General features: G+C 39.8%; 1 protein-coding gene across 27 annotated transcripts in view; it reads left to right on the top strand.

The window, feature by feature from the left end:
- Positions 1-26,814, top strand: part of PDE4DIP (phosphodiesterase 4D interacting protein) — a 223,239-nt gene that overhangs the window by 99,276 nt on the left and 97,149 nt on the right. For 24 of the 27 annotated variants that reach the window (XR_012004105.1, XR_012004104.1, XM_072769526.1 and 21 more), the window contains 4 exons: positions 12,031-12,107; positions 16,945-17,068; positions 17,252-17,427; positions 21,012-21,129. Coding sequence is in view for 25 of the 27 variants with exons in the window: in XM_072769526.1 (XP_072625627.1) it covers positions 12,031-12,107; positions 16,945-17,068; positions 17,252-17,427; positions 21,012-21,129 (495 nt within the window). In the remaining 2 variants the exon portion in view is untranslated. The remainder of the gene's footprint in view (positions 1-12,030; positions 12,108-16,944; positions 17,069-17,251; positions 17,428-21,011; positions 21,130-26,814) is intronic. The other 3 variants (XM_072769527.1, XM_072769523.1, XM_072769541.1) reach the window with 1 other exon arrangement.

Below are 26,814 nucleotides of genomic sequence, written 5' to 3'. Positions count from 1 at the left end.
TGCTCATACTCAAGGGGAAGAGATTATGCAAAGGTGTGAATACCAGGAGGCAGGAATCCTAGGGAACCATGTTAGTCTTTCCAATCACCCCACTTATTTTGCAGAGAGAAGATGAAAAAGGAAGCAAATAAACATATTAGTGGCCAACAGAGGAAGATTTGTTACTGTGTTTTACCCTCACAACATTTATAGTTCTCAAGGCTGACCTGAAGCAATGAAGGCATCCCAGATTCGTGGTCTCTGCTGAGCTCTTTGCTTACCTTTTTGTACTTGGCTGTTTGCACTGCCACTCTTATCATTTCTGTTTTTCTTTGATCTTTTGTTTAAATCAATTGTGTAAAGTGTATAGTTTGGTGAATTTGAACAAATGTATATATCCATGCCGCAATCACATCACAGTTGAGATGTAAAACATTTCCATCACCCCAAAAAGTTGTTTTATGTCCCATTGCTGCCAATCCCCTGCAGGAAGCTATCGATCTACTTTCTGTCTATAGCTTAGTTTTGCTATTTTAGAATTTCATGTAAATGGAATAGTACGGTGTAGATTCTGGTATTGGACTTACGGTTTTGAGGTTTATCCATGTTGTTATGTCAATAGCTCATCTCTTTTTATTGGTGAGTAGTATTCCATTGTATGAATAGAATGCAATTTGTTTATCCATTCACCTGTTATTGAATGTATGTGTTGTGTCCAGTGATAGGCTATTATGAATTAAGGTGCTATGAAATTTCATGTCCAAGTTTTGTTTTATTTCTCCTGGGTGAATACCCAGTAGTGGAAATGTTAGGTCACGTAAGTCAGGTCAATTGTGGCCTAAGCAGATGGAAGGATGGAGTTGCCATAATTGAAATATAGGGAAGGCTATGTATAGAGCAGGTTTGAGGGTGGAGAGTGGGAATTAATTTGGGACATTTTGTGTTTGAGATATTTGTTGAACATTTCCAGTGGCAATATCAAGTAAGCAGTTGAGCATATAAGTCTGGAGTTCTGGATAAAGGGTTGTGCTGGAGATATAGGTATTGGAGGAATCAGCATATAGTTGGTATTTAAAGCCATGAAACTGGATGAGATCACCAAGGGAGTCTGATCTAACAAGGGGGAGGATAAAAAGACCAAAGGTCCAAAGCCCTGGGTCACTCTAACATTGACACTTGAGACAAAGGAAGGAGAACCAACAAAGGAGAAAGAGAAGGTACAACCGGTGAAACGGTATGAAAACCAGGTGAGTTTGGAGTTGTGGAAGCCAAATAAAGGAAGTGTGTAGTGGAAGAGGGAGGGAGCAACCTTATGAAATGCTGATGGTAGTCAAGTAATATGACGACTGAGAATTAACCTTTGGATTTAACAACATGAATGCCCCCCTGTGATCTTGATCATAAAGTCATTTTGGTGGACAAGTGGAGGCAAAAGCCTGATTGCATTAGTTTTTTTTTTTTTTATTGCATTAGTTTTAAAAAAAAAGAACAGGAGGAGCCGAGTCAGTGAGTACTACTGAGTATGTTGAGGACCTTTGTTGCAAAGGAGAGCAAAGAAACAGGACAGTAACTAGTAACAGTGTGGGGTCCATAGAAGATTTTTTAAAAGATAGATAAATAATAGCCACTTATATACCAACAGAATTGTCCAGTAGAAAGTGAAATATTGGTAGAGGAGAGAGGAGAGACTTTCTGGATAGAATTTTTATTAGTAGATAGAATGAGACTTAATGCGTAGGTAGGAGGTTTGGCTTTAGACAGGAGTATGAACAGTTGATCTGTGATCACAAGTGCAAAGACAAATGGGAGCACAGATGCTGATGGATGGCTAGATGTGATGGTAAGTGATTGTCAGAGTTTTCTTCCAGTTTTTTCAGTATCCTTCATGAAATAGGAAGCAAGCTTGATGCTCACACTATGTATTTGCAAATATGTTCCTAGTGACTCACTCCCCCTCATGTGTGCTCATTCTTGCTGACACATCCTTGTTCACACCTGGAACACCTGTATCCTTTTTTCTCTGCTTCTCCAAACTCTACTCAGGTTTCAGAGTCCAACTCAGATTGCATCTGCTTGGGTGGGCCATTCCTCATCACTACTGCCTGAAATCATCTTTCACTTGCTCTACTGTTCCAGCAATTACAGTTCAGATGTATTATTTGGCACCTGTTATTTAATCCCTGGCTGGCAATTATCTTTCCTTGCATATATTTCTTATCTCCTTCTAAATTATAAACACTTGGATCTCAAACTCCTCTATAGCTTCAACATAATCTTCACTAGTATTGAATCCATAATAGAAACTTAGAAAGTTTGCTGATTGATTGCAAATGCTGGAAATTGCAGGTGAGGCTGATCTGTACAGAAAAGGTAGAAAGGGGACTGTCTTTGCTATTTCCTCCACCTGAGAGATCCAAAAGCTGGTATTCCAGGTAAACCTCCTAGAACTGAGCAGTCTCTCCGAGGGTTGGCAGAAGTAGAAAGCCAACAAATTGAGAAAAGAAAGTGTAAGATGAGGAAATTATTGATGGTGAGAATTGTTTGGGTTATATTTTTAAATTGAACATCTTTTCATTTGATAAATATATAATCATCTTCTGTGTTTATGGGCACTGTGCTAGTGATGAGGACACAATGGTGAGAAGACAGAGGGGGCCTGCCTTCCTGACACTTGGATTTTACTGTCGACATAGTTTGGTTAATACTGTGATCTTTTTTTTTTTTTAAGGTTTTATATATTTACTTGAGAGAGAGAGGTAAGTTAGACTCAAGAGCTCCAGTAGTGGGAGGTACAAGTAGGGGGCACAGGGAGAAGGGGAGGGAGAATCAGTCTCCCCACTGAGCAGGGAGCCCAACATAGGGCTCAATCCCAGGACCCTGGGATCATGACCCGAGCCAAAAGCAGAAACTTAACCAACTGAGCCACCCAGGCACCCGTGTGATCTGACTTCTTCAAGTCACCTGGTATCACCTCTTATCACCACCACCCTCTCCCCCAGATAATTTTGCTTCACTTATTATTGGCTGGAGTCATTTCTGTATTTTGTTGTTTGATGAATGCCACAACTGCATAAAAACTCTGAAAGGTGCTCTTATACCACAGAACTAACTGTGATGCAGGTCAGAGCATATCTTCATGCAATGTACTTCAAACTAGTATATCTTTTACCTAACATCTTACAGAGCAGCACCGTCTAACAGAAGTATAATACGAGCCACAAATGTACTTATAGTTTTCTAGTGGCTATATTACAAAAGAAGTAAAAAGAAACACATGAAATTAATGTTAATATATTTAAAATATTACCACTTCAACATGAATCAATATTTGAAAATTATTGAGATTTTATATATTCTTTAGTTGTGGTTAGTTTTTGCAGCCCAATGTGTATTACATCTCAGTTTGGACTAGTGATATCTCAGGGCTTCAGTAGCTACATGTGTGTGGTTTGTGGTTGCCATCCTGGACAATTCCAACAGCTTGGAATCTACAGTCTAAGTGCTGTTCCTGGTCCAAAGCAGAGGTATAACTTCAGAAGAATTACCTGGTCATAGCACCTAGCTTCAGGACACAGCTAGGCTTCCAAGGAGTGACTGCCAGGTGCTAGAACTTTGTTCCAGTTTGTAATGCAAGCTTCAGTGTGAGAAATGGACTTTGTCCTGCGCTTGGCAGAACACCAATGAGTGGCTTTATCCTTTTTGGAGAATACTTCAAAGCAAGTATCAATCCAGAATTGAGAGCTGAATTTTTTTTTTTAATTTTTTTTTTTTCTTAATTTATGATAGGCAGACAGTGAGAGAGAGAGGCAGAGACACAGGCAGAGGGAGAAGCAGGCTCCATGCACCGGGAGCCCGACGTGGGATTCGATCCTGGGTCTCCAGGATCGCGCCCTGGGCCAAAGGCAGGCGCTAAACCACTGCGCCACCCAGGGATCCCGAGAGCTGAATTTGGACATGAATGTCAGATCATGTTAGATGCCATGGTAACTTTAAAATAGTAAGGTTTTTTTTTTTTTATATTAAGTTTTTATTAACATCACAACCTTGCACTTGTGTCATTTCTGAGTAGCTTTACAAACCTTATTTCCTTTGGGTGTTACCACCATCCACAAAACAAGAACAAACAGAAAGTAAACTCATGCTTACAATAGTTATTTTTGCTTCCATTCCTTCTTTCAGAGGCAGGTGAGCAAGCCAGATTGAACGGAATGTGATGTTCAATGAGTCTGTCCATTTTGTTGCTCTCCTAGGATGCTGCTCTCCTTAGCAGAGCAAAGTTGCCTCACCAACACTCCATTGGTATATCTTCTTTTTCTCTTCTATTAGGCCTTTGAAGGTATTTTTGTACTTTGGAACAGCAATGCAAATCAAAACCAAGTCTGCAATCTATCGTCCCTTAATCCTCCCTTTGCCTGCTCTGAAGTTTTTCTACTGTTCTCCTTTGTTCCTCTTGTCCTGTGCACCGATTTGTCTGTAGAAAAATTAATATAGTTTTTATACTTTTAACTCCAAAGTAAATTTTTACTTATCCCAATTCTATACCTGCTGCCCAAAGAGAAGTCAAAGAAAGCACAGGATGGTTCCCCTGAGCTCCCCTTCCTGAATAGCTGAAGGAAACAAATCATTCAGAGTAAGCCTTTCAGCCCCTTCAGTGGGGCTGGATTCCTGTCTACACACAAGGTGTCCTGGGGATTGCAGGGGCTCTAGCCTCACCCCTGACTTTTTTTTTTTTTTTCTTCACCCCTGACTTTAACAGGAGGCCTGCACTTTGCTAAATTAAGCCCAACCAGGCCTATTTGTGAACGGAGAAGCTCCAGCCAAGTGAGAGAGATTCATCCTGCTAAGGAATGTGCTGGTAGGGGGAGAGAATCACTGAGATCATTGATATTTATGTGTATGTTTTCTCACTTGCCAGCTCAGTTGGGCCAGATCAACAGAGGCTGCTGGGACTCCACCAAGATTTTTAGGGTGGCTGAGAAGGGTTTAAGTTACAGAACAGTATGAACACCAAGGCAGTGTGTATATTGGGAGCTCTGATCTCAGAGTCTAAATAAAACAAGCCCAAGACACCTCTCATATTTTCCTCAATATTTTTAAATAGACTTTATCTTTTAGTGCAGTTTTAGGTGCACAGCAAAAATGAGCAGAAGGTACAGAGATTTCTCATGAACTCCCTGCCTCTCCCTTTCCCCTGCAGGCTCCCGCACCATCAAAATCGAAAGTCACTTCTTTTTCTTACTTAAAAAGTAGGCTCCCTGCCCAGCGTGAAGCCCAACATAGGGCTTGAACTCATGACTCTGAGATCAAGACCTGAGCTGAGATCAAGAGTCAGACACTTAACCAATTGAGCCCCCCAGGTGGCCCATTTCCCTTCATCTTTTCTTGGGTTCCCAAACTCAGGGTTGGCCAGAAAGAGCTCTCTCTCTCTCCTTCCTATGCATCTTACTTAATGTTTATTGAACACCCACCATAAGTCAAGTGTCTTCACTTACATCTTTTTCTTTAATTCTCAATATAATTTTTCAATACCTGAAAGGTAGTGCTATTAGCACCTGAAGCAACTAAAACTTGGGTTATATGGTTTTACCTCTGGAATGTAGATAATGAACTATGTGAAACTGTGAAACTGTAAAAAATAGTTGAATATTTGCACTTTGATGTGATTCAACATAAGAGAATGTGAAAGAGTTTGTATTTGAACCCAGGATGGTTTAGTTGTAAAGTCTACACTGTGGTGTCTAAATGGGGTGTCTCTTGATTGGACGGGGGCCCTTAAATGTGAGGTGAAGATTGGGTGGAAGCCTGTGACAGACAGTGAAAGGATTCACTTGAAGCAGAACAAAGGAGATAGAAGTTTATTGAATACACCGCAAGGGAGCGCGGCGGGGGGCAGGCAGGACCGCAGAGGAGAGGCTGTCTGCACGGAGGCAGTGGGTGGGGGCCGTATTTAAAGTCAGAGGGTGAGGAGGTATGGCCACGTATGGAATCTTCCCTTTTTTGGTAACTAACTGGTTGTAAGTAGTCCATTGGTCATATGTTGAAGTGGGTCACCTGATAGGCCTGTTTGTATTCACCCAGGGGGTCCCTGTGGGCCTTTCTACCTTCCATCACTCAAGCCTGTTTACCTAAAAGCCGCTTCTACATACACTGCATTGTACCATACCACTGCCCTGAGTACCACCTCCTTTATTTTCCCTGGCAGCTCTGTAGTTTCAGATTTATAGCCCTCCTCCCTGACCGATTAAAATGAGGGAGCTGAGAGGAAGGGCAACCCAAGTTAGGACATATCTGAGTTGAGTCTCGGAGTGTTTCTTTGGAAAGCTAGAAGTTACAGGATGTGTGCCTGTGCTGCCATTTACACCTCTCACATGTGTGCATTTCCATTCAGCTGATGCTCTCATCTGTTTCGTTTTGTTTTTTAAGATTTCGTTTTTAAGTACCCCCCCCCCCCCCCCAACGTGGGGTCAACTATTGCATGCTCCACTGACTGAGCCAGCCAGGTGCCCTTAGGTCTCCTCTGCTTGTCACACTTTATTATTATAATCATCTGGTTAATTGCCTCTATAGCTGTAAATCCCCTGAGGACTGTGATTATGCCTGCCTTGCTCTTTCCAGTACCTTGCCCATCCAAAGTAAGTCCTCGGTAACTAACTGGATGAAAGTACAAATGAGTAAACAAATCTCATAAGTCAGCTACCCAGTGAGCACCCTTTATGTCCTTTCTGTCTCTCTCTTTCTTGTTTACACACACACACACACACACACACACTGAGCCCTGACTGCATCTGTCCAAATACCCTATCACCTGAGAACCCATCTACTGCCTCAATGCCAATTCAGTCCTTGCTTGTCTAACCAAGGTAAACTGGGCTAGAAAGGAAATGGTATTGTTTTCAGGCCTCTGCTAAGAACTGGTGTGGGTAGGGCTTGAAAGAGTGACCTGAATAGAGAAGTTTTGTTATTAGGATGTGGATCCTTGTATTTTGTATTGTATAAGCTGAAACTTTCCCACTTGGTTTTTTCCATCCCTTTGGGGGATGAGATACTGACTGGCAGAAGAGTGCCATTGTCTTGTAGTCTTCTGGTTACTGAGATTGAAGACACTGCCTTATTGCCTTTCCCTGACAACAAAGGACACTTGTCACATGTTGGGGCAACCTATGTGTCCATTTTGGGGCTTAACCATGCTAGTGGATGACTTTAGAAAGATAGGGACTGAATAGAGTCTTTCCTCTACCCTAGGGTCTAAGCACATTACATTTTGGATTTGAACACTTTCTGACTAGGTGTCTCACATCAACTGAGATGAGCAGTGCAGGCTGTGTAATAATAATTCTTATGGGCAAGAGGGAAAAGCTCTGATTTAAATTAATTGTATAAAAACAAAGTTTTGGGGATGACTAGTCCAAGGTCACACAGTGACCACAGGGAGCCTGCTTCTCCCTCTGCCTATGTCTCTGCCTCTCCCTGTGTGTGTGTCTCATGAATAAATAAATAAAATCTAAAAAAAAAATAAAACTAGGTGAATGGAAAACAACTTCATCTACAAAGAAATCACTTGGAAGCTACTACAATACGTTTCTGGGGATTTGTAGGGACCACTCATTTGTCCCTTGGTCAGGACACAAAGAACCCCTTATGAAAATAATACTTCACCCTGTTTTATAGAGCTATGCCTTTGCCCCACTGGTATCAGAGAGGTCCAGAAAAGACATTTCCTCTATATGCAAAAAATATTTATGAACTATACTTTTTCTAGATGAGATGCAGTTCTCAAAAGAAAAGATTTTAAAATAAAACTCACCTACTTAGAGTTAGTTTTCACTTTGAATAATGCCCACAAGATTTTGAGACTCTTCCTCCTGCTAGCCTATTTCTTCTTGAATTCTTTTAGTTTACAGAATTGATTTAAAGTGAGATCTGGCCATATTTATTTTTGTTCCAAATAAGTGCTATTATATGGGAGGTTGTGCTCCTCTCTGGCTTATAACCTGCTGTCTTGCAAAGATGTGATACCCATTTCTTTCACTCACTGAAAGATGAGTGAAAGATGTGATACCCATTTCTTTCACTCACCAGTTCTCATTTTACTACACTCAGAATTTCCTGAGATCAAGAACTACAATGGGAAGAACTTTGGTTTTAGCGACCTTTAATCTCTAGCACATAGTTTACTTGCTGATTTTTTTTTTACTTGCTGATTTTATCAATGAATGTTTGCTGTCCAGCTTTTTTTTTCTCTTAAGTGCCTGCTCTTACCCCAGCAGCAAGTTATGAGAGATACAAAATAAGGCATAGTCCCTGTCTTCAAGGTGATTGAAGATTAATAAAAACACACACAAACACATGCATGAATATGAAGTTATGAGCAGTGGATCAATTTGTACAGTTAAAATTGAAACCTTGGAGAGGAGTTAGGTAATTGGTTACCACTGGTCACTCTTAGCCCAGTTCTGTGTTGAACTTTGCAGTAAAAACCAGGGTGGAAATCAGGTCAGAAGAATCCTGTGTTTAACATTGCTTGCTGTTAACACCCTGGTCACATGACATTTCTGGAAACAAGACAAGTTGCAACACAGAGAAAGTCTGATTAAACATAGTAAATCTATAAACTCATCATTAGTTTAGTTCTCAAGCTCTAGGTCTTGACATTATAATGAGGGTTTATTGTACTTCCAGTCATTTAATTTTAGCTTCATCAGTGAAACTTTTCCTTTAGTTAGATGAGTGAATACTCCTCTGGGGACATGTAGAAAAAGAGGCCCTCTACCCGCCAGCCCTGCTGCTCCTTTTTTGAGTATAAAATTTTTCTCAGGGGATCCCTGGGTGGCTCAGGGGTTTGGTGCCTGCCTTCAGCTCAGGGCGTGATCCTGGAGTCCCGAGATGGAGATCGAGTCCCACATCAGGCTCCCAGCATGGAGCCTGCTTCTCCCTCTGCCTGTGCCTCTGCCTCTCTCTCTCTCTGTCTTTCATGAATAAATAAATAAAATCTTTTTAAAAAAATTCCTCAGATATCTTGACAAAGAGCTGACAAGACTTGGTGATAAGATAAGCAGATGCAGTTAATTTAGGATCCACTCTGGCTGTACTTAGAATTGAACAATTTACATATGAATATTTGCTAACAAAGAATGGATAAATGTGGTAAACCATGCAGATTTTTCTGCAGAAAGTGGTTACAGAAGGGTTAGACCATAATGCTGTAAATTGGTATGTACTTGCATTTCCAAGTGGTAGATTTTACAAGTACTTTGATCCACTGGAATAACTAATCATAAGATTTAGGATCTAGTTTTGTGGAAATGAAACTATTTTAGCAGTTCAGCATGAGCCTTATAAACTTTATTGTCTGAGTAGACCTAATGCCAAAGCCTGCTGGAGAAGTAATTCTATTTTTCGTCTTTCCTATTTCTTCTTTTCTTTTCTTTCTCTTCCTTTCTGTTTTCTACTTATCTCAGAAGGATAAAGCTCATGTGAAGACTATTCAAATTGGGTGGGTATTTGTGTGCAGGGGTCTGGAGTAGCCTACCTTTGGTGTAGTAATTTTCTTTCCTTTCCATGACAGCATTAGTTTAACATGTGACTGACTGAGAAGTTCACTAAGCCAGTCAGGGAGGGTAAATTCTTGTTTTTATAGTTAATAATAACAAACATTTTCTGAATGCTTACTGCATGCCATGTATTGTGCAATGTATGTCTTGTACATCATTCCGCTTAATCTTAATACCCTAATAAGAGAGGTGCCATTATGCTTCTCCTTTGATAGACAAGGAAATTGAGGCTTTTAGAGAGGGTAGGTGGCTTGCCAAGCCCTCTTCTCAGTTTCAAGGCCTACGCTCTTGACCACTATACTTACTGCCTAATGTAAAACATTCCCTAATTCTATAATTTACCACATTCTACTAAATCAAGCAAAAATTGGCAGTGCTTCCTGGGCTGCTCTCTGGTTGAAATACTGAACCAAATATGGAATGCTGGACTCAATTTTTGTTTTTATCTTAGAGTTTCAATTTCCTTATTTTTCAAATGAGAGACCTGGAATCTTTTGCCACATTAATTCACATAATGACTTCATTTTCTTTTTTCTTTTTTTTTTTTAAGATTTTATTTATTTATTAATGAGAGAGAGAGAGAGAGACAGAGAGCAGCAGAGACACAGGCAGAGGGAGAAGCAGGCTCCATGCAGGGAGCCTGACGTGGAACTGGATCCCGGTTCTCCAGGATCAGGCCCTGGGCTGAAGGCAGGCGCTAAACCGCTGAGCCACCCGGGCTGCCCTTCGTTTTCTTATCTAGGATTTGGAACAGACAGAGCCCACTGATTTTGCATCCTCCATTTCCCATCCTCTTTTTTACTCTTTTAATTCCACTGTAGTTAGCATTCCATTTATTCTTCCTTTATATTTAAATATTTTTCCCAGTGAGGCTGAGATCTCTTGACTGGTACTAGTTAGCCAGTGAACAAAGGTTGTTGAGCAGCTGTGTGCAACACAGAGTTCAAGTGATTCCAGGTATTTAAGGTGTATTATGTACCTTATCACATTGAATCTGTACACAAAACCCCTTGTGGAATAGACATTATTATCTTCATTTAAAAAGAAAGCAACCACAGTATACCTGGGGGAAAACTGGGTTGCACATGATAGAGTCCATAACATAGTATTGATGCAATTTTCCCTGTTTAATCCTATGTATTCAGGGAAGGGGCTAACTCATCTCTGTGTAGCTCAGCTCTAAGCCTTAATAAAGCAAATCCTTGACTAGTATTTTTAGACTCTCAGGTTCCCCTACAAACCTGCTCCTCTTTTTCTGTACCCTCTTTTAGTTAATAGTATGCATTACTCTCAGCATTGTCTGCTCCTCTCTCTCTCTCTCTCTCTCTCTCTCTCCCTCACAAACCAGCAAGCCCCATGGATTTGGAAATGCCTTTTGAGTCTTTCTCCCTATACCTCTTTGGCCTCAGACAGTCCCTGTCTTTTCTGAGCAGTTGCTTCCTGACTCATTCTTCTTTTTTATGTCTACTGTAAACTCCTTCCTCAACGCAGACCGGATCATGGCAATATTTTGCTTAAAGCTCCCTGATGAGTTCTTGTTCTCTACCGACTACTATTCAGGCGTCTTAACATGGCTTTCACAAACTAGTTGAAAACTATTTTCTGTACTGATTTCCCACCCTTCACCATACACCAGGCCGCTCAAGCTGTACTGAATGTTCCATGGAAAACATTTCAACAAATCTCTGTCCATATTTTATTTCTCTTGGAATGGTTTTATTTCCTTTTTTCTGTTTGTCAAGTCATAATTTACTGCTGTTTCATCTCAACAAAAATGGTCTCCTGTACAGATTTGCTGTCAGAATCCCCTATCACATTCAGCAAATGCAATTTATGAAAATCCAATTCAAAGATAAAGGAACCATATTGTTTTAAAAAATGTTCACATGATTTCTTTAAATAATTAAATCCCCAGTTATGTTTAGAATATAATTCTATATTCAGCAATTTGGTTTTCAGAAGCAGACTTATATTAGTAAGAAAAAATTACTTTAATATACACGCTATCCTCTGATGGTTTAGAAAACAAACAGGCTTTGGTGGTGTTCATCATCCAGGGGCAATAATGAATGGCTTGGAAAAACAGATAAGTAGCTCCGGGGAAATCTCGAAACTGTATAGTCCATTTATCCTTGACCGAATTACTGACCCATCTGAATCTCATTTATGTCATGGGTCATGAAGAGAACTGGGATAAGATGAGAAGCTGTGGACTAAGGCAAAACCAAAGGAACCTGGTTCCATGATAGAGGGTCTGTGACAGTTAATAATGATCAATGCCGGGATCCCTGGGTGGCGCAGCGGTTTAGCGCTTGCCTTTGGCCCAGGGCGTGATCCTGGAGACCCGGGATCGAATCCCACGTCGGGCTCCCGGTGCATGGAGCCTGCTTCTCCCTCTGCCTGTGTCTCTGCCTCTCTCTCTCTCTCTCTCACTGTGTGCCTATCATAAATTAAAAAAAAAAAAAAAAAAAATAATGATCAATGCCTCTGTGCTTTTCAGAACATCGAGCTGAAGGTTGAAGTAGAGAGCCTGAAACGGGAACTCCAGGACAAGAAACAGCATCTAGATAAAACGTGGTGAGTTGCTGTTTGAACCGGTTGAGCTCTTGGTTCTTTTCAGAGTCTGGTTTATTAATCTCAGAGCTTTAGAATTGGGACCGAATTCCTTCACCCTAACTCTGGCATGTGGATGAAATGGCCAGTTGAAGAAGTAAAACAATGTGCTTTCCTTTCCTTTGGCTCTCGCTGTTACTAAATCCGACAGGCCTTGAGGTAGATTGGAAATTCACTGGGCCTAAGATTATAAACTCCCTATTCAACAATCTGCTAATAACATCAATGGCTGACAAAGATTTAGGGGGAAATGGGCACTCTCATACACTGTAGATGAGAGTTTGAATTATGGCCACATTTTTGGTTTGTGGCACTACCTACCAAAGTGAAAGATGCACATTTCCTTTGACCAAATAATCTCTAGAAGGAATCTGTCCTTTAGAAATAAGAGTGTAAGTGGGGCACCTGGGTGGCTGAGTGGTTAAGCCTCTGCCTTTGGCTCATGTCATGATCCCAGGGTTCTGGGATCCAGTCCCACATCAGGCTCCCCGCAGGGAACCTGCTTCTCCTTCTGCCTATATCTCTGCCTCTTTCTGTGTGTCTCTCATGATTAAATTAAAAAAAAAAAACACGAATATGAAAGAATAAATACAGAAGGGTGTTTACTACCTCATTGTTTATAATGGCGAAAAAACTAGAAATAGCTATCCAATAAACCTAACCAAAGATGTAAAGGATCTATACCCTCAAAACTATAGAACACTTCTGAAAGAAATTGAGGAAGACACAAAGAGATGGAAAAATATTCCATGCTCATGGATTGGCAGAATTAATATTGTGAAAATGTCAATGTTACCCAGGGCAATATACACGTTTAATGCAATCCCTATCAAAATACCATGGACTTTCTTCAGAGAGTTAGAACAAATTATTTTAAGATTTGTGTGGAATCAGAAAAGACCCCGAATAGCCAGGGGAATTTTAAAAAAGAAAACCATATCTGGGGGCATCACAATGCCAGATTTCAGGTTGTACTACAAAGCTGTGGTCATCAAGACAGTGTGCTACTGGCACAAAAACAGACACATAGATCAGTGGAACAGAATAGAGAATCCAGAAGTGGACCCTGAACTTTATGGGCAACTAATATTCGATAAAGGAGGAAAGACTATCCATTGGAAGAAAGACAGTCTCTTCAATAAATGGTGCTGGGAAAATTGGACATCCACATGCAGAAGAATGAAACTAGACCACTCTCTTTCACCATACACAAAGATAAACTCAAAATGGATGAAAGATCTAAATGTGAGACAAGATTCCATCAAAATCCTAGAGAAGAACACAGGCAACACCCTTTTTGAACTCGGCCATAGTAACTTCTTGCAAGATACATCCACGAAGGCAAAAGAAACAAAAGCAAAAATGAACTATTGGGACTTCATCAAGATAAGAAGCTTTTGCACAGCAAAGGATACAGTCAACAAAACTCAAAGACAACCTACAGAATGGGAGAATATATTTGCAAATGACATATCAGATAAAGGGCTAGTTTCCAAGATCTATAAAGAACTTATTAAACTCAACACCAAAGAAACAAACAATCCAATCATGAAATGGGCAAAAGACATGAACAGAAATCTCACAGAGGAAGACATAGACATGGCCAACATGCATATGAGAAGATGCTCTGCATCACTTGCCATCAGGGAAATACAAATCAAAACTACAATGAGATACCACCTCACACCAGTGAGAATGGGGAAAATTAACAAGGCAGGAAACAACAAATGTTGGAGAGGATGCGGAGAAAAGGGAACCCTCTTACACTGTTGTTGGGAATGTGAACTGGTGCAGCCACTCTGGAAAACTGTGTGGAGGTTCCTCAAACAGTTAAAAATATACCTGCCCTACGACCCAGCAATTGCACTGTTGGGGATTTACCCCAAAGATACAAATGCAATGAAACGCCGGGACACCTGCACCCCGATGTTTCTAGCAGCAATGGCCACGATAGCCAAACTGTGGAAGGAGCCTCGGTGTCCAACGAAAGATGAATGGATAAAGAAGATGTGGTTTATGTATACAATGGAATATTACTCAGCTATTAGAAATGACAAATACCCACCATTTGCTTCAACGTGGATGGAACTGGAGGGTATTATGCTGAGTGAAGTAAGTCAGTCGGACAAGGACAAACATTATATGTTCTCATTCATTTGGGGAATATAAATAATAGTAAAAGGGAATATAAGGGAAGGGAGAAGAAACGTGTGGGAAATATCAGAAAGGGAGACAGAACGTAAAGACTGCTAACTCTGGGAAACGAACTAGGGGTGGTAGAAGGGGAGGAGGGCGGGGGGTGGGAGTGAATGGGTGACGGGCACTGGGTGTTATTCTGTATGTTAGTAAATTGAACACCAATTAAAAAAAAAAAAAGAAATAGCTATCCATCAACAGGGCAATGGTTGAAAACATTTGATGTAACCATATTGTGGAATATTATGCATTTACAAGAATGAGTTAGCTCTATATTATTATTTTTCTGTGAAGTCCCTGATAGACTGGGCAAAGGGGAAATGTGCAAGGTGGTATTTATGATATAAGTCCCTTTGTGTAAAGACAAACAGTCCCTTCTGTGTCTATATGTTTGCTTGATTATGCATAGACAAAAACTGGAGGGTTATATGCCAAACTCTTTAACATTACTTGTATCACAAAAGTGAGATTAGGGTTTTTGGTGGGCAGAAGACTTGTTTCTGTTTTTCTTTATATATGTTTGTAGTGTTAAAATAGTACTTTTTAAAAAGAAGGTTTTATTTATTTATTCATGAGAGACACAGAGAGAAAGAGAGAGAGGCAGAGACATAGGCAGAGGGAGAAGCAGGCTCCCTGCGGGGAGCCCCATGCGGAACTCGATCCTGGGACTCCAGGATCACACTCTGAGCCTAAGGCAGATGCTCAACCACTGAGTCACCCTGCCATCCCAAATAGTTATTTTTTTAATTTATAGTTTCTATAATTAAAAACCCCTTACTTTTCAATGACAAATATTGATAAAGTAGCTATTAAAAATACTTTTTAGATTTTATCCCGGTATCAGTATACATTCAATCTGATCTGGCTTTCTTTCTGTCTCTACAGTATTTCTTGATATTTAGAATGACAGTCCAGCAAGATCAGAATACTTAAAACCAGACACATGATGCTGGTATTACTAAGGACTTACTAAGTCATTAAATGAGCTAATAGACTTTAGGAAAACTTAGATTGAGAAATAAATTTTGAGATTCGTGTGATGCTTTTAAAAAATGTTTTATGTCAGTTCAACTTTTAACTAGGTGGCATTATACCATTTTTAGAAATGAGAAAACTAAGGTCCGTTAAAGTCTTCTCAAATAAGTGTCAGAGACCACATCTTTTGGCATCAAGTTCAAGGCCCTTTTACAACAGCTGTAGCCCATTAAATCAGGCATTCCTTGCCAAGTTACTTAGAAAATGTATAACTTCCATTCTCAAGATATTGTAGTTAACTTTTGTCTGTTGCATTTGTCAAGGAATATGAAGTCAAAGTCAAAGTTGATGATTCCTGAGGTCTGTGTATTTACAAGTCTTGGGTTATTTTCTTGAGTTGTGTCCCTTGTAAAACCAAGATCCTCTGCCTATCCTCCCAATCTGTATAATGACATGGGAACTCAAGATAAATATAGCCTCTGAGATGGTGCTGAGTAGTGTTCATTATCAACCAAAGAATCCATAATCTTTGGGAAAGCCTCCTTTGGTCTTTATAGGCACAACCGTATGGGTCAAATATTAAAGTACCTGGGCTTGGATAGAGCAGTTTTGATTTGTTATGAACCTATGAATGCTTAATACTGTTCTCTGCCTTGAGAACAAGAAGATAGTCCATGGTTGTCAACAAATGGCTTAAAACAGGAATAAAACCAAACCGGAATTAAGATCATTCAGCACCTGATATTGCCTCCGAATTGTTAATCCTCAGACATCCAAGGGCAGCTGTTGTTAGCTATAAATAAGCTGGTGATACCTTACCCGCTTCATGTTAGTGCCTGGACATTCATTCCTAAGGACATCAGAGAAGCAAAGCTGGGCCAGAACCATGAGCTTCATAGATTAAATGTCTGTTCTCTGCATAGGAACATGGGAAAACTGGATAGCTCAGATTCAGAACAGCCTATGGGTTATTAGCTCTAAAAGAGGAGAACATTTCTGTGGCTGTCCAAATGGATATTCTGTCTCAGCACCCTAAATGGAACACTTTAAATTCAAATAGCAAGAAAGGCAGGGAATTAACAAAGTGCTCTGGGAGAACAGTCTAAATGGAAGAAACCAGAGATAGATGAACATGGATGTTGAATTCTGAACTGTTTGATGACTGTCCACCTCCCAAATGAAAGATTCTCCTCTTAGAACATGAGAGACTCCTAACTCTGGGAAACGAACTAGGGAAGGTAGAAAGGGAAGTGCCCGGGGGGTGGCGTGACTGGGTGACGGGCACTGAGGAGGGCACTTGATGGGATGAGCACTGGGTGTTATTCTATATGTTGGCAAATTGAACACCAATAAAAAATAAATTAAAAAAAATAAAGATTCTCCTCTTGAAGCAATAGCAAAAATGAAGCCTCTAGGAAGTCAGGTATATTCTGATTGACAAGCAACAAAAAAATTAGAGTTCCTGAAAAATTATCTGAGAAGTTTGGAAAGAACAGTTCTACAAATAATTGCACAGGGGAAAATGCTTCATTTTTCTTCTCATCAGTGTGACTCTGAATTATTGAAACTACCTTACTGGGTCCTTTTGCTATATGACTAGCTCTGACTGGCAAATGCTTTGTGGTTTTAGGGCTGATGTGGAGAATCTCAACAGCCATAATGAAGCTGAGCTCCGGCGTCAGTTTGAAGAGAGACAGCAGGAGACGGAGCATGTTTACGAGCTCCTGGAGAATAAGATCCAGCTTCTGCAGGAGGTGAGTAGGACTTCCAGAGATCCATGGCTACAGGTCCCCTTTCATCTATTTCCCTACTGCTCTGCCTCCTGACATTCACCTTTTCTCTCTCTACTTTCCTTCCCAAACTCAAGTGTCCACAGCCTTGGGCTCCTAACCTAGGTGGGACTTTGCAGCCTCTCTGTTTTTGTTCTTTTTTTGCAGGAATCCAGGCTAGCAAAGAATGAGGCTGCACGGATGGCAGCTCTGGTGGAAGCTGAGAAAGAATGTAACCTGGAGCTATCAGAGAAACTGAAGGGAGTTGCCAATGACAGGGAAGAGGTACCAATGGACCAGGTCAATCCTGACCAATACACTGAGGCCCTGGCCCAGCGGGACAAGTAGGTGCCTCTAGTGCTCTATTCATCATTTGTCTTTTGCCTGTTCTCTAAGCTTCCAGACTAAAAAGCAAGGTGCCATTGAAAGTTCCCTGCAGAAGTTGAAATCTGAGCTTGGTTTTGAAGAGTGAATAGGAGTTCAAAGAAATAGTGTAGGATATGGGTGGGAAAGGGAAAATTTCTGTGCAGATGGAGAAACTGCAAGGGAGACAGATGCAAGGGCTTATTTCAAGACCAGCAAATAGTTGTATGGAACTACAGCAGTAAATAGTTGTATGCAAATAGGTCTGGGAAGGGCTAGTGAGAGGCAAGCTGCAGTGGGAATAAGGTCTGATTGTGCTGGCTCTGTAAGCCAAAAGGAACTTGAATTTTTTTCTAAAGGTAATTGGGCAATTGAGATCACCCCTGTCTAGGTTAATGCAGCAACTCCCTAATTATTTCTTTACTTCCAGTCCTGTCACTCTCTATTTTATTGCAATCTAACAATTTAGAGAAGTTTTGAAATGGAAAATTCAATAATATCAGCCTACATAATTTAGCGTCTTAGATACATGGTACTATGGTGGCATAAAAAGCCTTTAGTGGTTTTTAACTGAATAGGCAAAAAACACACAATATACCCACAATGAGTAATCTGGTCTTTTTGAGACACAAATCTGCTAATGACATAGCAGAGTCATTTAAAATGCTCTCCAGGGGCACCTGGGTGGCTCAGTTGGTTAAGTGTCCAACTGTTGGTTTTGGCCCAGGTCATGATCTCATGGATCATGAGAATGAGCCCCATGTCAGGCTTTGCACTCAGTGGGAAGTCCACCTGAAGATTCTATCCCTCAGCTCCTCCCCCCATGCACACACACTATCTCTCAAATAAATAAATAAATAAATCTTTAAAAATTAAAAATAAAAGAAAATGCCCTCCAACACCTTCAGGAGGTAAAATCCATTCTCCTTAGCATAGCCATCAAAACCTTTTATGATCTGACTCCTGATTTCTCCCAGGCTCGTCCCCACCATGATCCCTTCACACTTCACTGATGCAGGATTAATAATAATAATGATGACTAAAGTTTGTTGCACTCTTACTATACAGCTGAGTACTAGAATGTTAATTCTCCTAATAACTCCAGAGGTAGGGATTATTATACTTTATAATCGAAGCAACTGGCATTTAGAGAGTTGTGTAACATGGCCACAGGCATTGCAGGAATCTAAACCCTAAATCCACACATTGCCTCCAGAAGCAAATGATGTTATGTCAGGTCTCCTGGATTTTGCTCATACTCTTCCTTCTGTGGGAAACATCTGCTCTTTTTCCATCCTTATGAACTCCTGCTCATTCTTCAAAACTTACTTAGGCATTAGTTGTCACTTCTGTGAGTGCTTTTGTGACAACAGAATTAATCTTTATGTCATTGCCTTGTTTTATATACACAGCTGTTATTGTACAGTTCTCAGTGTGGCATTGTATTTGCTTTCAGATCTTCCCTCCTAGACTCCCTGAGACTCTTGTCCATATCCCAATAAACACTTGTTAAACAAACAAAAGAAAACATATGTGCATGTGACCAATAAGTTAGGGAGTTTGTATCACATGGCCTTACCAACTTTGTAAAGTAGAAGAATAGATTATCTATAGAGACTGAGGGTCAAAGGGAAAAGTAAGGTTGGAGGCTTGGAAAAAAGAAATGTTCTAGCACAGATACCATGAGGAATTTGATAAGGGATCCACATTCATCATCATAATTACTTTTTTTTTGAGAGAGAGAGAACATGACGGGGTGGGGGGGGGGGAGGGGCGGATAAAAGGAGGAGGGAGAGGGAGAGAGAGAATCCTAAGCAGGCTCCACACCCAGCCTAGACCCTGACATAGGGCTCGATTTCACCCCTGAGATCATGACCTGGGCCAAAATCAAGAGTTGGACACTTAACTGACTGAGCCACCCAGGTGCCCCTCACCATCCTAATCACTATTACAGCTTGCATTTGCATGATACTTTTTAATTTTTTTAAGAGATTTTATTTATTTATTCATGAGAGACACACACAGAGAGAGGCAGATATATAGGCAGGAGAAGAAGCAGGCTCCCTGTGGGAAGCCTGATGTGGGACTCCATCCCAGGACCCTAGGATCACGACCTGAGCCGAAGGCAGATGCTCAAACAGTGAGTCACCCAGGTGCCCCGTCTTTTAAATTTTTAAAGTTCTTTCTCATCCACATATCTTAGCTGATTCTCATAGCCTCAATTAGTTTATAATTTATAACTAATGTATAATTAATTTAAATTTATAGTTTATTTAAACTTTATAAATTAATTTATAACTTATCTATGTGCTTCCTATTTGACTTTCTGGTACTCCTCACCTTTCTACCAACTATTTTCCTCCCAAAGTACTATCATTGTCTTACATGCCTACACAGGAATAATGACAACTGGAAACATTTCATTTAGTACCAGCATGTTTTCCAAGGACATATATCTCTGGTACTCTAAGAGAAACAGCAAGATGTACCTTGCATATAACAGATGAGGAATAGCTATTGATTTGAACCTGTGGTTTGTATACTTCAACATGGCATGCAGTCTGATAACCTAAATCCTAGTCTGAATTTCTAGCCTCTTCTCTCACCATCACCTTTCTTGCCAGCCTTTGTTCCAATGACTCTTCCCCCAAAATATCTTGTATCTTTATGCTTCATTCCTTTGTTCAGGATCCTCCCTGTATACCTGGAAAACAGTCCAGTTTTCCAAATCTCTTCTCCTAAACTTCCCCCAGACTGCTCCAGGCTCAATGACTCCTCCCTTTATCTTTCTTCCTATAGTTCCATGGCAGCACTCAGTGTAGTATTATACAGGAGATAACCTTGTCATGGTAGACTCCTTACAGTCTCTTCCTGTTTTTCCTGTTATATATATTTTTTGTAGCTCTGTCTCCCCACTCCACAAATACACCAAAACAATTTAAGTTTCTACAGAGCCAAGGGGTGCCTGGGTGTATCATCGGTTGAGTGTCCAATTCTTGATCTCAGGTTATGCTCTCAGGGCTGTGGGATTGAGCCTCACATCAGGCTCTGTGCTCAGCTGGGAGTCTGCTTGAGACTCTCTCTCCCTCTTTATCTACCCCTCCCTCCCACTCTCTCTAAAATAATAAATAAATCTTATAAGAAAAAGTTTCTACAGAGCAGAGATTGCGTGTTTTCCAATTTTATATTACCAGGTATTTAGTAGGGTGTGTTGAGTTTACATCATGGTTATCCAGAAATTATTTTTTGAGTGGAACAATAGCAACCAGAAACAAAGCTTCTGAGTCCATATTCCAAGAGTTACATATGTACGGTCTATAGATCCATGAGTCAGCTTCAGGAGGTCCTTGAACCTGGTGAAAATGTAAGCAGAAAGTAATTTGTGTACATAGTGGGGGCTAGGGCAGAGAATACATGGGTCTCTAAAATAAGTATCAGAGTTCAGTGAATCAAAAAGGTAAAAGCCAACTGGACTGCATCATGCTGTCTTTGGAGTGGGCTGAAAAATAAAGGCAATAATAGTATCATGACCGTAAATATTGTTCTTACTTTTTCTTTGCTCCAGAAGAATTGAAGAACTTCATCAAAGCCTGGCTTCCCAGGAGAAGCTTGTAGAACAGCTGTCTCAAGAGAAACAACAACTGCTCCATCTGTTGGAGGAACCAATGAGCATGGAAATACAGGTGAGGTGTGGGCAGTGCTTCCTGAACTGGTTGCCTCTGTGTTGGCTATCTATTGCTGTATAACAAGTTACTACAAATTTGGTGGCTTAAAACAATATACATCCATCATCCCACAGTGTATCAGGAGTTCAGGCATGGCTTAGCTGAGTTCTCTTCAGATTGCCTCAGAAGTCTGAAACCAAGGTGTTAGGCTGCTTTCTCATCTGGAGTTTCACTCAGGGAAGGCTGCTGGAAGAATTTATTTCTGGGTGGCTGTAGAAGTTGTGGCAGCTTGCTTCTTCATAGCCAGCAGTGGAGAGAAAGAGGGGGTCTGTTGCTTCTCTACCTCTACATACTCTTTTAAGAGGCTTATAACCCTTTTGGCTAACTGAAGATCAACTGAATGGGGACCTTAACTGTATGTGCAATATCCATTCACTTTTGCCATGTAACTACCATACATATCATCTTTGCTGTGCTCTGTCCCTTAGAAACAAGTTGCAGGTCTTGCCCACACTCAAGAGGTAGGAATTACACTAACATGTGGGGGCTACCAGGGGGTGAGAATCACTGGGGCCATTTGAATTTTGCCCACCACCCTGAGTGATTAAAACTATATAGAATGTTTAATGTGGGTTTTTTCCTCAGTCAATTTTGCTTTTATTTTTTTATCATTTTAATTCCAATATCATTAACAAAGAGTGTTATATTAGTTTCAGGTGTGCCTAATGTAGTTTTAATATTGAAGAACTCTTACTGTGGTAAAAATAATTATATTATCTATATTGTTGCCCTTGGAAGTTTACCTCAGAGGAAACTCTCCTCTTCTGTTCAACTTTTAATTTTCTAAAAAGATATTTCCTAAAAGAACCCTAGAATATATCTGTGCCGAAGCAGCATCAACAATTATTGGATACTCTTATAGGTCTTAGACCAGTGATAAAGCAGACTGTGACATTTAATTTATTGATTCACATATGTAGAGATTGGAGTCAGTATAAAAGGAACAGTGAGAAGAATTGGTTTGAAGCAGTGCTTTCCAATCTTTCCTGTTCCATGGCACAAATAGAAACTGATTATATTTGTAAGGTACAGTGGCAAATGGATGGAGCTTCTTTCTTGGAGGTGGTCAGCTTGGGTACTTGGGCCACAATGAGGCAGAAGAAATCACTATTTTGGCTGTACTTGTAAACTTCTTGGACCGTGGCTCTATTTTGGTTAGAAAGCTCTGATTAACCAATTCAGGAAATGATGTGTATACATGTACTTTGGCAGAAAGGAGAGGAAAAATAAAGTTCCTAGACTTTTTACAAGATAAATACTGAAATATATGAAAAGTTTCTGAAGAACTTTTTAAAATTCAAGTATAATCACCATACAGTGTTATCTTAGTTTCAGTAGTACAAAATGATAATTCAATAATTCTATACATTTTTCAGTGCTTGAGATAAGTGCACTTCTATTCTCCTTTATCTGTTTCACCCATACTCCCACCCACCTCCCCTATGGCAAGTTTGTTCTATGTATTTAAGTATGATTTTTAGTTTGTCTCTTTTTAGAAAGACTGTTTTATAGGCAAAGACTAAACTCAAAGTTAGCAATTTCTGTTATTGCTGTCCACAACACAGTGTCAGTGGTATAGGGCAAACTCATAATGAGAATTATATCTCACTTTAATCTCCTAGACAAAAAGAAATATTGAAGCACTTTCTATAACATCTTGGGAACATTTAGTTACACTGAAATGGTTCAGATTATTATAAAACCTAGAAATTGATTCATAGAATTTCTTAAATATATGTTCTAAGTACAATTTAAAAATATTTATCAATAAATATTCAACAACTTTTTAATAGTAATACTTCAGCACATATTGTAGCATTTTCTCTGTACCAGGAGCTGCTCTATCCAACTTATATATTAACTCAAATTAATTTAACCCTCAAAACAACCCTATGAAGTATACTAACATATAAGACATAACAAGAATAATTTATAATAAAATAATGTTAATTTTAATATATAAATTCATGAGCACAATTATATTAGAAGACATAAAGAAATAGGTGCTCATATCTGTATGTCAAATCAAGTGAATGTCATAGCTTCAAATGTAGCCTGATATAGTCATGTTATATTGGCAATTCAAAAATGGCAAGAGGAATGAATAAATGAGAATGACAATGCCAAGGTGAAAAACTTGATAAATTTCCCCCCCAAAAAAAAAACAAAAATCAACCCTTTCTTAATTTTCATAGCAGTTCAATTCATGGAAAACTCATTGTGTATTAACACTGTTTGTGTGCATATATTTATAGATATCAGAATTCAGTTCTAGGTTCAGGTGATTATATAAAGTTGTATTACCTCACCAGTGCTCCATGGAACATTTAAAAAGCCATTCAGAAAATAATAATAATAATAATAAATAAGTCATTCAGAAATGAAAGCACAAAACAAAACTTCACATTTTAATCCTACAGAGTTACTAATAATACTGTTATTACTACAATCATAATAGGAACATGTTTGTAATGGAAAGCAACATAACTTTATTGCAAGTGAAAAAAAATTTTTTAAGAGAGAAAATGCATGGTCATATGTGTGTGCATGTGCAAGTGTGCAGGCAGGGGTGGGAGACAGGGGCAGAGGAAGAGAGGGAGAGGGATTCTTTTTTTTTTTTAAGATTTTTAAAATTTATTTATTCATGAGAGACACAGAAAGAGAGAGAGGCAGAGACACAGGCAGAGGGAGAAGCAGGCCCCATGCAGGGAGCCTGACCCGGGACTTGGTCCTGGGTCCCCAGGACCACACCCTGGGCCAAAGGTGGCGCTAAACTGCTGAGCCACCCGGGCTACCCGGGAGAGGAACTCTTAAGCAGGCTCCATGTGCAGCACAAGTAGGTTACAGCGCTCGATCTCACAACCCTGAGATCATGACCTGAGCCAAAATGAAGAGTCAGACACTCAACCCACTGAGCCACCCAGACATCCCTACAGGTGAAAAAATATTTTTTGAAGATTTTATTTATTTATTTGAGAGAGAGAAGTTAGAGCAAGAAGGGAAGGGTCAAGGGAGAGGGAGAAGCAGACACCCTGCTGAGCATAGAGCATGATGCAGGGATCTACATGGGACTTGTTCCCGGACCCTGAGACCTGAGCTGAAGTCAGAAGCTTAACCAACTGAGCCACCCAGGCACCCACAAGTAAAAATATTCTAAAAAAATAGTCATGACAACTACTGTACAATATCACTTATATGTGGAATCTAAAAAAGCCTAACCCATAGGTACAAAGAAGAATGATGGTTACTAGAGGCTTGGGGAGGTGAGGATGGGGAGATGTTGGTCAGAGTATAAACTTCCAGTTATACGATAAATATGCCCCAGCAATCTAATGTATAACATTGTAATTGTAAATAAGAATACTCTACCATATACTTGAAAGTTATTGAGAGAGTAGATTTTAAATATTCTCACCACAAAGAAAGAAGTGGTAATTATGTGATGTAATAGAGATGTTAGTTAACACTATGGTGATAATCTATATTGTAATATATAAGTCAATGTGCTGTACACCTTTAAATTACACAATGTTATAATGAGATACAAAATGTTTATTGAAATATCAATTACAGGGGTGCATGGATGGCTCAGTTGGTTAAACATCTGTCTCTTAATCTCAGCTCAGGTCTTAATCTCAGGATTGTGAGTTCAGGCCTTATATTAGGCCACACGCTGGGCATGGATCCTAAGTAAATATATATATTATACATAATTAAAAGCTGGGGAAAAAACAAAGAAGTGATGAATTTTCCAGGGAGTATGCCACAGAAAGAAGTCTTCTGTCACTGACCCTCTGCAATTGCTGGCATGTGGTACTAATAAAAAGCAGATGACTTTAAATAAATAAATAAATAAATAAATAAATAAATAAATAAATAAATAGTCATGAGACCATAGACATAATGTCACTGGTCTACTGGTATAATATTGAACCAGCTGGAGATCCAGCTTTTATTGAATGTCCATGAAGGAGGAAGGACTCATTTTTGAGTCCTGATCCTACTCCAAGCACCAGGTGGAGGACTGAATATGCAGTTTTTTCCAACTCTCATTTCCTACTATCATTACTGTGAAGTAAGTAGGATAAGGATCCCTCGGCAAGTAGCAAAACCAAACAGTGAGATTAAATGATTTAACCCAAGTTGTTAAGACAGTAAGTGGTGAGGTCAGACAGATTTATGTGGCTTCACAACCATATTCACCACTGCTATTCTGAAGAGCTAGTATCACAAATGTACATGTGTGTCATTGGTCAAAAAATATCTATAGATAAAATTCAAAACCAGCTCTCAGAAGATCAATGAACCAAAATTTCTAGAATTTTTCATTGAAATTACCTATGAAATAATAATTCTTCATTCTTCCCTTCCCCAGTTCCTGAAAACATCTTTTCTACTCTCTGCCTTAATGAAGTTGCTTGTTTTATGCATTTCATATAAACTGGAATCAGATTGATCGATCAATAGATAGATAGCTGGATAGATATATGTTGTTCAGAATTTGGGGCAGTGCTTTGCCCTACCCATTCCAAGTTATGTAGCACCCATTGCCCCACTCATCATTATGATGACAATAAAAACAAGAAACACTCCATGAATTTGCAAAATACACTTTAGGAGATGGTGAAGTTGCTCAGTAAGAACCACTGGTCTGGGGGTTTTAGCTTCCAAAGAGTTTATAGTTCAATAAGAGATTGGCATGTAAACAAAGAACTAAAATACAAGATAATAAATGAAGAGACAGAAATATATGAATAGTGCTAAAGTAACCCACAGATGACAGGGATTAACTCTACCTTTGAAAGTCACAGAAAGGGGATCCCTGGGTGGCTCAGTGATTTGGTGCCTGCCTTCAGCTCAGGGCGTGATCCTGGAGTCCCGGGATCGAGTTCTACGTCAGGCTCCTTGCATGGAGCCTGCTTCTCCCTCTGCCTGTGTCTCTGCCTCTCTCTCTCTCTCTCTCTCTCTCTCTCTCTCTCTCTGTCTCTCATGAATAAATAAAATCTTAAAAAAAAAAATAAGTCAAAGAAAGCCTCACCTGGAAGTTTCTCTTGATCTAGGCCTTAAAAAGGCCTGGAGAGAAATTGGTATTACTAAATATATGCTAAGTGTTAGAGAATGATGTAATACATAACTGGGACATCCCTTAAGTATCAAGCTAAGGAATTCATGTTATAGGCAACAGAGAATTAAAAAAAAAAAAGTTAAGCAAAGAGAATAAAAGCATATGATTTGCATTTCAGAAAGGCAATCCTGGAGATTGTTTAAACTGAGGATTGACTAAGCAGATAATTGCCATCGTCTCGGGAGATAGCAAATCATGGTTTGACACAGCTATTAACTGCTTCATCTAATCCATTCTTGAATTAGATAGGGGCAAAGGACATTATAAAACCAATTAGAAAGCACTTTGTCAGGGATCTCTGGGTGGCTTAGTGGTTTAGCGACTGCCTTCGGGCCAGGGCCTGATTCTGGGGTCCAGGGATGGAGATCCACATTGGGCCCCCTGCATGGAGCCTGCTTCTCCCTCTGCCAGTGTCTCTGCCTCTCTCTCTGTCTCTCTCTGTCTCTCTCTGTCTCTCTCTTTGTGTCTCTCATGAATAAATAAATAAAATCTTAAAAAAAAAAAAGAAAGAAAATACT

This window comes from Canis lupus, chromosome 12 (genome assembly GCF_048164855.1).
Source record: "Canis lupus baileyi chromosome 12, mCanLup2.hap1, whole genome shotgun sequence".
In the NCBI taxonomy this organism is placed as follows: Eukaryota; Metazoa; Chordata; class Mammalia; order Carnivora; family Canidae; genus Canis; species Canis lupus.
The sequence above is the reverse complement of the archived record's forward strand: the minus strand, read 5'-3'. Positions and strand labels throughout refer to the sequence as shown.